We start from the raw sequence: 10,443 nt of genomic DNA, 5'->3' as shown, positions 1-10,443 counted from the left end.
GACATGTAGAGCCATTCTTTGAGGTTCTGTAGTATCTGCTGCCAGGTCCCTTTCTCTTTATTTGGGAAGATGCAGCTTTCTTTAATAAATTATTTTTCTACCCCTTTTTATTATGAAGATAGCTATGAAAACGTGAACCTGAAAGCTAATCACTAAGGATGAAACTTGTCATTGATTGTTCCTAAAGATCACGTTGTTCTCAGTTCCATTATATCCAGTGGTACTGCATTCCTAGATTTTTGGAAAGGAATTGCTTCAGTTCACAAATGCAAGGTGCCATCTCATGTACTTCTGATAGAACTATGATCATCATGATATCCATAATAGCAGGCAGCCTCTATATGAAGACTCCTTCGCACGTGTGTGGGGCAGCAAACAATGTTTCCTAGGTCAGTCTGAAATGCCAAAATTGTTTAGCTGATCTCTCAAAATATTTTAAGAGCCAAAACAAGTAATTGCTCTGACTTTGATTAACAATTAGCACCAAAACTACAACATTTGGCTGATATGGTACAAAACTACACCTTTATCACTACTAAAAAAATCTTAGTTTTAGGAGTAAATGCAACCCATTTACGTAACTATCTGTGTTGCACTTCACATTTTCTGGACAGTTTGTGCAGAGTGTAGATTTTTGAAACTTAAACTGATCAATACCTGCTTGAGGTTTTCAAAGTCTCTCTGGATTTGCAATGATATCAGTGGAACATGAATGAAAAAAGCCTTAAGTACAACAGCATGATAGATGAATTCATACACACAAGAAATCAGAAAGATCCATCTGACACTGAGCTGCCTGAGTTGCTTCAAGTGTTTACAATAGCTGAAGACAGCAGTTATGTTTAAAAATAAGAATAACTTATTTTTTAAGGGGGATCTTATTTTCAAGGTGAAAACTGGGACGCCATTTGTGAAGAAGAATATGGGGGTAATAGAGGTCACAGCAACACAGGATAGTGTGTCAGCTCTGGCAAGGATAGGGAAAAGTTGAGTGCCCATTAATCCCCCTGAATATATTTACATATCTTTCTGTCTTCTCTTTTTTCTGTTCCCCACTTTATCTTCTTTTAATGTCTCCTTTTTCCTTGCTTCAGTCTTTTTCTCCTTTTCCCAGCCACACTATTATCCTTATTTCCACTGTCTCTGCCCCAGGGAGAGGTTTCCTGACCCTGAAGACTTTTAAATTCCCTGACTGGACAGTGGGAGCAGCAAAGGGAAGTTCAGTGGGGCCAGAAACCTTTCTTCCTGGTCTGGCTTCACATGAGGCACACAGGACAGTTGTAATAGCAGCGGTACCTGAAAGCTTCTCACAGCACCTCACTGTGCTGCAGTACCCTGGCTGAGAACCACTGCCTTTGCATGACCACCCAAGAGTTATTCATTACAACAGTCCCCTATGTCTCTATACTTCAGGTTTAGGCTCCTATTAAAGGGATGGAGATTTTTTCGTATTATATTTGTACAATGAACCTTTGGAAAGCATGCTGCATTGGATATACTGTACAGAATTCATTAATAAACTCAGTGTGTAAAATTAAAAGCAGCAGTATCATCTGCATGTCTAGATGGGGATAAGTTAGCTTACTCTTAAAAAACGTGCTCTGAAAGTGTAGATGCCTTGATGGAGGAGTGTTTTGAACATTGTGAGTGAGAAGCAAAGAAATCAAGGGGTCTGCTGTACATTTTGTAAGGTATCCAAGGGGCATGGGCTCTTCTGTTTGCCTTCCCCAGCTGTGTTGTGCCTAAGATTAGGAAATGAGGAGTCTCCACAAACTAATGTCAGATTTTTCCTAGTCAGCAACTCCAGTTGTATAATATGTAGCCTTTTTGTTTCCTCACTTCCCCTACTGCCCTCCTCCCCTCCCCTCCCCCAATCTTTTTACTTTGCCTTCTCTTAAAATATTCAAGAAAAATTATAAGATTTCACATGTACAGCCAAAATTTTAGGAAAATTGGTACGATGCTATTTGTTGTTTGAGAAATAGCATTTGCTCATATAATTAAATATTCTATTTTAATGCATATGAAGAAGGTTTCAGAGTTTAGGTTCCATGTGAAAGCCTAATGTTTGGAATTTCCTGACTTTTTGAGCACTTAACATAGCTTTTTGTGTATATAATTGAAATAAACAAAAATTTTAAATAGAGAAAACAAGAAAATAATTACTCTACTTATCTTCATTTGCAACTCCATCCTCAAAACCGCTGAAATTATTTTCTTTAAACTTTCCAAAAGAATTCACCTCTAGGCTGAAAACAATCATGGGAAATTTTATTTCATAAGGTAATTGTTTTGGAAAGTTATCAGTCACCCGCAATAAGGGTTTAGAATGAAAGTGTCACCTCAACCATAACTAAAATAAAAACAGCTAATTTATTCTGGCAAGAATAAATTAAAAGAGCAAATGCAAAGCCTGATGTGGACAGTGCAGAATACAGAAAGGCCCCAAAGTAAGCAAACATCCAGTGAAAGATTATCCTTGTTGATGAAGCATCCATTTCAGAAAGAAATTTAACCAGGAACTTGTGTTTTCCAGAGAAGGGGGCTATTTGTCAAGCTAAAGAAAAATCTGCTTTCACTATTATGTGTAGTCTTTTTTGGGGTCTGTAGACAGCAGTCTATGTACTACAGATCCATTTTTCTTTGGAGATCTTAGAGTACCAGCCAGTTCCAACTAGTTTATCTTGTAAAACGAGATAAGAGTAGATGTATTCCCAACAGGATGTTCTGATCAGTACATGTATTCATTGGTAGCTATATACAGTTTCCATAATTAATTCATATTCAACTGCCTTTCTACTGTTAAGTGTATCTGCTGTATTGTTGTTTGCATTTTAGATTAGCTTTAACATCATATAAACTACTACATAGATGGCAAGTTGTAAAGTTGAGAGTTTTTATTGCAAGAAATGTGTGTTGATCTGTGTTCAACTCGCATGTGAGATCAAAATTTTGTAGAGACAATAAATGTGCTGTATGATATGAAACAAGCAGATCCTAAGGACTAAAAGATTGAAGAAACAAATTAATACCTCTTAAAGAGTGACTGTACACTTGTGATCACTTGGACTATAATACTATAATATAAATTATAATATAAATATAAACTATAACATAAATGCTATAAATAATAATATAAATAATATCAATATAAACTATAATATGAATGTCTAGGCTGAAAATCAGTAACGAAACATATTGTGTATGCCATTTACATATATGTGTAGTAATATATATGTGTAGTAAATAATATCATTTCTAATCAGTTTGCTTCAAAGAAGGCAATGTAAATGTTTCCCATTCAGAGGTATAGACGTGCAAAGCATGATGCTTTAAAATAAAGCCTTTTTTTGTTGGAGGGGGGTTGGTTGGTTGGTAGTTTTATATTTATTTGAGACAAGCAAGTGAATTTGTGGTTTCCAAATTAGCGATCAGTTTGATTATGAACAAATTATTTTTAAAATGTAATTCAGGCAACCCCATAATTATGGCCATGAACAGACATTCATTTATAGTGGTAGACATGTCTGGAGAAGGTATGGGGAGCAGTGGCAACTCCACTCCTATTTCCTGGAGTGAGTAAAGTATCTGGGAAAGGCTCCACATGCTTCCCCAGATCAAAGGTCTAGGAGAGGGGTGGGGGGCTTTCTCTGCCTCTCCTCTCCCCTCCTATAGACCAATCTGTGAGGGAAGTGAAGCAGAGGAACAAACTGCCCAGCCTATTTCCCTGACCAGGCAGTCCTTGGTCTGGGGAAGTGTGGGGAGAGCTATCTCAGCCCCATAGGCTTCTAAATTATACTCTCCACCACCCAGCTAGGTGGCAGGCCAGTGAGGGGAAGCCAGTTGGGCTGCAAGGCAGGCTTGGGGGCAGCCTCCCTATTCCCAGCCCCACCATAGCCACCCCTGCTGCCCACCTAGAAGTCCCTAGTTTGGGGAAGAGGCAAAAGCATCAGTAGCTCTTCTCCTTGCCCTTGAATTAGTCCAGGAGAGGTTGAGAGAAGCAAGGCAGATCCCCAAGCCTGGGCTCTGCCCAGTTTGGGGAAAAGGGAAGGAGCATTGCCCTACTGTTCCCCTGCCCACCTAGGTCATACAGAGAGCATTCATTTTTGTGAGGGAGAGGAAATGTTTCCTCCTGGAAGAAATTGAATGTACACTTGTAGTTTCTCCCAGGAGAGCAGTGATTCTCCCAGTAGAAATGAAATGCCTCTGTGGCCTTCTTAAGTATCCAAAAGTTTCATATGCTACTGGCATTATTTTATTTATATTACTCAAAACGGGTATCTAAATATGATGCATCTTATATCCCTTTCTTAGTGGAATTTGTATGTTTCCCTTTCTGGTTTTAGGCCTTTACAGCTGGCATCTGGATAATGTTGACATACAGACAACACCTTTTTTTCATTGCCTCATGGGCACATCCAGATGAGCCCGCACTTGCCTCTTGCCACATCTCAAAGCAATTTGAGACATGGCAAGAGGCTCACTGGGAACAAAAAAGTTCCCCACACAGCATATTTGCAGCAGGGGCTCAAAATTTGATACCAGGATATTCAGGTATCAAAAAAACCCTGCAGAAAAAAGTGGGGCAGAGCACGGTCCAGAACCATGCCCTGAAGCAACCAGAAGCTCAGGTCCTCCAAAGAGATGCTCTGGTAGCCAGCAGAGCTTCTCTATGGCTGCCCCTTGCCCCAGTGCTGAAGTACACTGCTTCCACATGCGGGGCAGCCTGGACCAGTACAGGCTGCATGGACCCTGGCTCTGTCAGAAGTAAGGTACTGGGGGCAGGGGGCACTGGAGCAAGGGAGCTGTGATGGTGCATACAGGACCCAGCCTAGCATGATAGGTGGTCCCTGCGAGTGGCACAGGGCCCTGGGTGACAGCCTGAGTGGGCCAGAGCTGCCTGAAGGTGCATGGTACCATACCAAGCTGGACAGGGCCCACACGATATGACACAGGCTGCGCCAGATGCCAGGCAGCCAGGGCCAAGCTGTGCTGCCTAGTGCCACATGGGGAGGCTGTTCTAGGAGGCCCCAAGCACCCTGATGTCTGCTGCTGCTGCAGGTGAGCTGTGGGCCATGCAGGGGAGCTAGGACTCTGTGAGGAGGGGGCTGTAGCCCCTGCAGGGAGACTCTGGGCCATGTGCGGGGGGGCTGTAGCCTCTGGTGGGGGCTATGGCCCTGTGCAGGGAGCCATGGCCCCTCTTGAGAGGCAGTCTCTGAGGTGGGGGGGGCTGCATGCTGTGGGGGGCAAGGGACCCAGCCTCCTGAGCAGCCCCCTCCACACAGCCCGCCCATACCACAGTGCCCCCACAATGCACCCACAAACCCCAAACCTCCAAGCCACCCTCATGAACCCCTCTCCCACATACCTTGTCCTGTGGATCATGAGTGAGAGGACTGGAACGGGGGGCAGGCTGTGTGTTGAGAGTGAGGGGCAAGGGCAGGGGCAAGGCACTGGCATATCAGTGTTGCTTAGTGCTGCACATCCCGGTGAGCAAAGGGGGGAGGGGCAGCTCTGATTTTTCTATGACAAAAAAGCCAAAAGTAAATGCCAGTGTATAGATATTTATAATTTATTTAATTATGATGATAGAGGCACTGGTAGGCTTCTAAATTGCTTTAAACTTGTAAATATATCAATAAAACGTTGCCCAACTGATCTCTCTTTATATAGCGGCATTTCATTTCAATAGCAAAAGAACACTATTTTGGGTCTTTTAATGAGATAATTTGGGTTTCTTATTAGAGAATTTGCAATTTTTAAACAGAGAGCACCAGGATCTCTGCTGGTGAGACAAGTGGCAAGACCCAGGCAGAGAAGCTTGTCCAGGGCCAGCACCGGGGACCCAGCTGGAGGGCAGACAAGGTGGCTAACATGTTGGCCATTTGGGGCCAAGAGGACACACTTGGACAGTTCAAAGTGGGCCACCGCAAGGAGCACATCTTCTGGATGATAGCTGCCCAGATGGCAGAGTAGGGGCCCCCCATCCGAGCCTGGCAGGCATGCAGCTGTGGGGCCGCAGGTCTGAGGGGACAGATGTTGTCACAGGTGGTAGCAGGTCACAGCCAGGCAGCAGCCCCCACTGCCAGACTGCTGCAGTGGGTAGAGGGGGCAGGGGCCACTCCAGGTTAGGGCTACCTCAGCAGTCCAGCTGGCACAATGGGTAATGTCCCCAGATACCAAGTGGCTGGGCCTCAGAAGCTCCTGAGGGCAAATAGCTCTGAGCTGCTAGCCAGGGCAGGTTTTTATATTGCTAGGCTCTAGCGTCCCTGACTGCAGATCCGAAGAAGCCAGGCAGCGTTATTTTGCCCCAAGTAGCACAATGTGCCCCACACCAAAGTGCATGTCCGAGCATGTATACTGAATTAAAAATTTGTGCCGCTCCTATTTGAGCTGCTGTAAGTGCACATGCCTGCACATGTGGATGTGCCCACAGAGTGAAATTCAAGATGATGTCCAAGCAAGGTTTCCTCCATGCCAGTGCATTCACCATGCTGCCCTACCACAGGGTTGACTCATCTTGTTCTTACTAATGGAAATACAGAATTAAGTTATAACATAGTAGCAGTTTTTGAATTTTAATGTGTTTTTTTATTTTAGTGGAATATATTAAAAGAAAACAATAGTATATTGGTCCCAAAGTACTTTTTAATTAATTCTTGCCTCTGCTACCCAAGGGCATGTACATCACAGAGCAGAATTCATCCCTGTGTCATCTGGTGCTCTGAGCTCCAGAATCACCACAGCTGCAATTAATAAAGTATCTTTTCAATAAGTTTTGAAATAGCCAGGTCCATAATCTGATGGAAAACAGCACATCTACCTTACTGTCTCTTCTTGCCAATCAAGACTGTTGAGTAATCAGTGGAAACAAAGTAGAGAAAAACAAAGAGAAAATCCTCATCCTTTATTTTTATTTGCCATTATTATATTTTAAGTAAACTTACAAAAGTATAGGTATAATTAACTCTGAAGCATAAAGTAGTTTAGAAACAAGGTGAAAATGAGATTCTGAAACTTGCAACGTAATTTATTTTGTATATTTAGCAGCTCTCTTTCACAGTATAACATTTTAATCCATCTCTCTCACTCGCACAGAAATCTTTATTCAGCATCTTAACTGGATATAAACCTCCTGGGATATATAGGCCATTCTGTGATAGCAAACTAAATAACCCAAATCTAATACCAGACAATAAACAGTGCAGTCGTCCTATTTATAAGACCAGACTTTTAAAGTATTATGAAAAGATAGAAAAAATAGTGTGAATATTCCTCTTTTTTAGATTGTTTGTTAAGCTTTAAAGCAGTTATTTTAAATGCATTCTTTCTGAATTAAAAAAGAAAAGGTTTTTTCCCTCTTTTTTTCTTTCTCTAGGCTGAGGTTCAGCTATGCTATCTGGAAGCACAAAGAGATGCTGTTGAACAGATGTCCTTAAAGCTGTACAGTGAGCAGTACAACAGTAGTAGCAAACGAAAGGAAGAGTTTGCGGATATGTCAAAAGTTCACACAGTGGGAAGTAATGGGTAGGGAACTATTCTTTTTGTTGTTTTATTCTCACTGATCTGTACTTTTTTACATGATCTATTCTTTTATACTGCTATGTTAACCAGAATATTTCCTCCCAAGTAGAGAGGGGAAAGTATGCTATATATATTTATTGTCTTGTTCACTAAAGCAAAAATGAATGAGTGATGAATAAAGTATATGTGTTACTGCTTACTCTTGGGACTATCTACATTTATCTATTAGCAATCTATTATTTCTATGAAAAAAGATTTTATACTCTTACATTTCATTGCTTACTAAGCCTGTTTATTCCTCTTATTCCTTAATTTCTTTTAATACTCCAATATTTTCTACAAAATATCTCCATGACATGCTAGCATTTCTTCAAGACAACCCTCTTCAGAGTTAATTTTACCAGGCATCAGGAAAGATGAATGCAAAACATTTAACTTCTCTGTTACTGGTTTAAATAAGACTTTGTTTCGTTCTGATAGAAAGCTGGAACTATTTTAGCTGTTTTCTGTTGTGTTGGTCATCTCAGTTCTGAGACAGTTACCAGTGTAGAATCAATGTAAAATACCCATATCTATGGCACTCTTGTTGGCAATATCCACAAGGAAACCTAGCAGAATGGGCATGGAGAATTCCAGATTTCAGTCATTCTAAAACACTGTTTGAACAAAAATCACCAAGTGTTGGGTACTTGCCACCTCATTGTGTCTTTGAAATCTCCCCCTAAATTCATTTTAAGATTATGTCAGATTGCCAAACACTTCAGTGGTTGATTTACTGCTCAATCTGTTGTCCTAGAGAACAACACCCATACACTGGAAGCTGTGTAAAAACATAAGAAAAATGCATTCTGTTTTTAAATTTGCTTACATGTCTTTCTCTTTATCTAAGCAGATGCTTGTGACAGTTGTTTTGGGAGGGGTACAGGAAGAGAGAGGATAAAAATAGTTATGAAAAAGTCTTTTCCACATGCAAAATGGATTGCTTTCAGCTTTCTTGTTTGAGAATGGCTTTTTTATTGCATCTAAATTTCTTCCAGTGTCCAATTCCCTTTAACATATACTGAAATATATATGTTACATCCTAGTATTATATTGTCAAAAATATTCAGAGGATTCCCAAACATCTAATACCATACTTAGAGCTAACAATCAGAACATGCAAGCTGATTCTTACTTGAGGACCCCTACATGATTTGGCCACCTAGAAAACGCCCTGATGAACGAGCAGCATTGTTAGGTAGAGGTAGATTTATCCAGTGTTAGTTATTTGGGTTCATCAAGGTCCTTATGAAAGCTTTTTAATACCAAGAATCTTCAACAGAATTTTGCTTATTTCTCTCCATCTCCTTGTTTGGAGAAAACGCATGTTGCTTGGGATGATCTGGATTGTATTGTCTCCAAGGCTAGGGACAGAAGTTGCACAAAAAACAGTTTAAGTGGTCAAAATCAGGTTTAAATCTGTAACAGAAGTTCAGTGCTCTTAACCTACTTTCAAAATGGCTGAAACTGGTTTAAGATAAACCTGGATGGATATAGTATCAGACTTAACGGATTTAGGTTAAACCAGTTTATTGAAATTCTGTTCCAAATCTCCTCCAGACTCAGGTTAACTCACGGTTCCCAAGCATCCCAAGATGCTTTTCACCATCCCTGCAAGCCCCGCCTCACAGGGTGGGCAGGCTATCCTTGACCTAAGCTGTGTGCACCAGCCAAGCAGGGAGGTATGCTCTAGCACCCCCCAGATTTCTGGCCTGGTCATGTGGCTACATTTCCAGAATCAAAAGAGGATACCTGTTCATGTGCTTATTGTTTCAATCTATGCAGTTTAGAGAAACCTGCAAAGATTGAATCAATTAAGCCTTGGGCTTTTTGACTGTCTGTACTTAGCCCAGAACTGTCTTTTCCAGTTGTTAACTCAATGATAAAGTATATGAAACACAGTAAATTTGGTAAATTTTCCTTCTATTACATAGAAAGATGACGCTTAGAAAAGTGGATTTAGGCTAATTATGCAAGAATACCAAGACCTTGATTACTTATGCAGAAATCTCACGTTCCCAAGGAAGCTAATGTAGCTCATGCTAACTGCAAAAACAACTTATGCAGAGTTTTTGCATATGTGTATCTGGATGTATTCTGTTGGCCCAATATTTAAAAAAAAATGCTTTAAAATATGAGATTTTCAAAAGAGTCTAGTGGAGTTAGATAATCAAAAGTCACTGATTTTAAAGTAGCTGAGAGTTGAGGTCCTACATCCTTGAAGCATCTTGGAAATTCCCTGCCTTTATCTCCAGCTGATTTTTCATGTAAAGCAAATAGATATTTATATGACATTATTTGCATTTACAGAGTTATATTTACTATTGATACTATGATAATGTACTATATTGACCATCAGAGGAATGCCTATAAATGTATGCCTCTTTGTAAATGAGTCCATCACAAAACTGCCATATTGTTTGCAGACAGTGGCCAGAGTGTTTGTAGTAAATAGATTAACCAGAAACCTTGATATTTCCAAAGGAGGGGGACAAATTAAAATAAGGAGATAGATAGGACATTGTTCCACTGACTTCAGTAAAAAATTGAATCAAGGTCTTATGGCACCCCTTCAGGGGAGTGCACATACACTTGGAAGGAGGCATGACCCAATGAATGGAAAATATGTATTAGGAAAACTTAGGAAGAGATTGGTCCCATTTCCCCCTGTTACTAGTGATGGTAGTATTTGCAAATCTTGGATTCTCTACAGTGAAGAATAATAGTTTCATTAAGAGCTGGAACAGGGAAGTGTCTGCAGAATACAGATACTGAAAATACTGGAAGAGTTTAGCGCATGTCTGCAGAATGACTGTGGTGGAAATAAGAGAGCAGAATGGGAATCCACTGTAAGGAAACAATAGCTCTGCTGGGTGTAGG

General features: G+C 40.8%; 1 protein-coding gene across 7 annotated transcripts in view; it reads left to right on the top strand.

Annotated features, from left to right (window-relative positions):
• Positions 1-10,443, top strand: part of AKAP6 (A-kinase anchoring protein 6) — a 488,303-nt gene that overhangs the window by 351,085 nt on the left and 126,775 nt on the right. For all 7 annotated transcript variants that reach the window (XM_025202476.1, XM_025202473.1, XM_025202475.1 and 4 more), the window contains one exon: positions 7,379-7,527. In XM_025202476.1, coding sequence (XP_025058261.1) covers positions 7,379-7,527 — 149 coding nt within the window. The remainder of the gene's footprint in view (positions 1-7,378; positions 7,528-10,443) is intronic.

Source organism: Alligator sinensis, unplaced genomic scaffold, assembly GCF_000455745.1.
Source record: "Alligator sinensis unplaced genomic scaffold, ASM45574v1 scaffold720_1, whole genome shotgun sequence".
Lineage (NCBI taxonomy): Eukaryota > Metazoa > Chordata > Crocodylia > Alligatoridae > Alligator > Alligator sinensis.
Note: the sequence above shows the minus strand (reverse complement) of the source record. Positions and strands in the feature narration are given on the sequence as shown.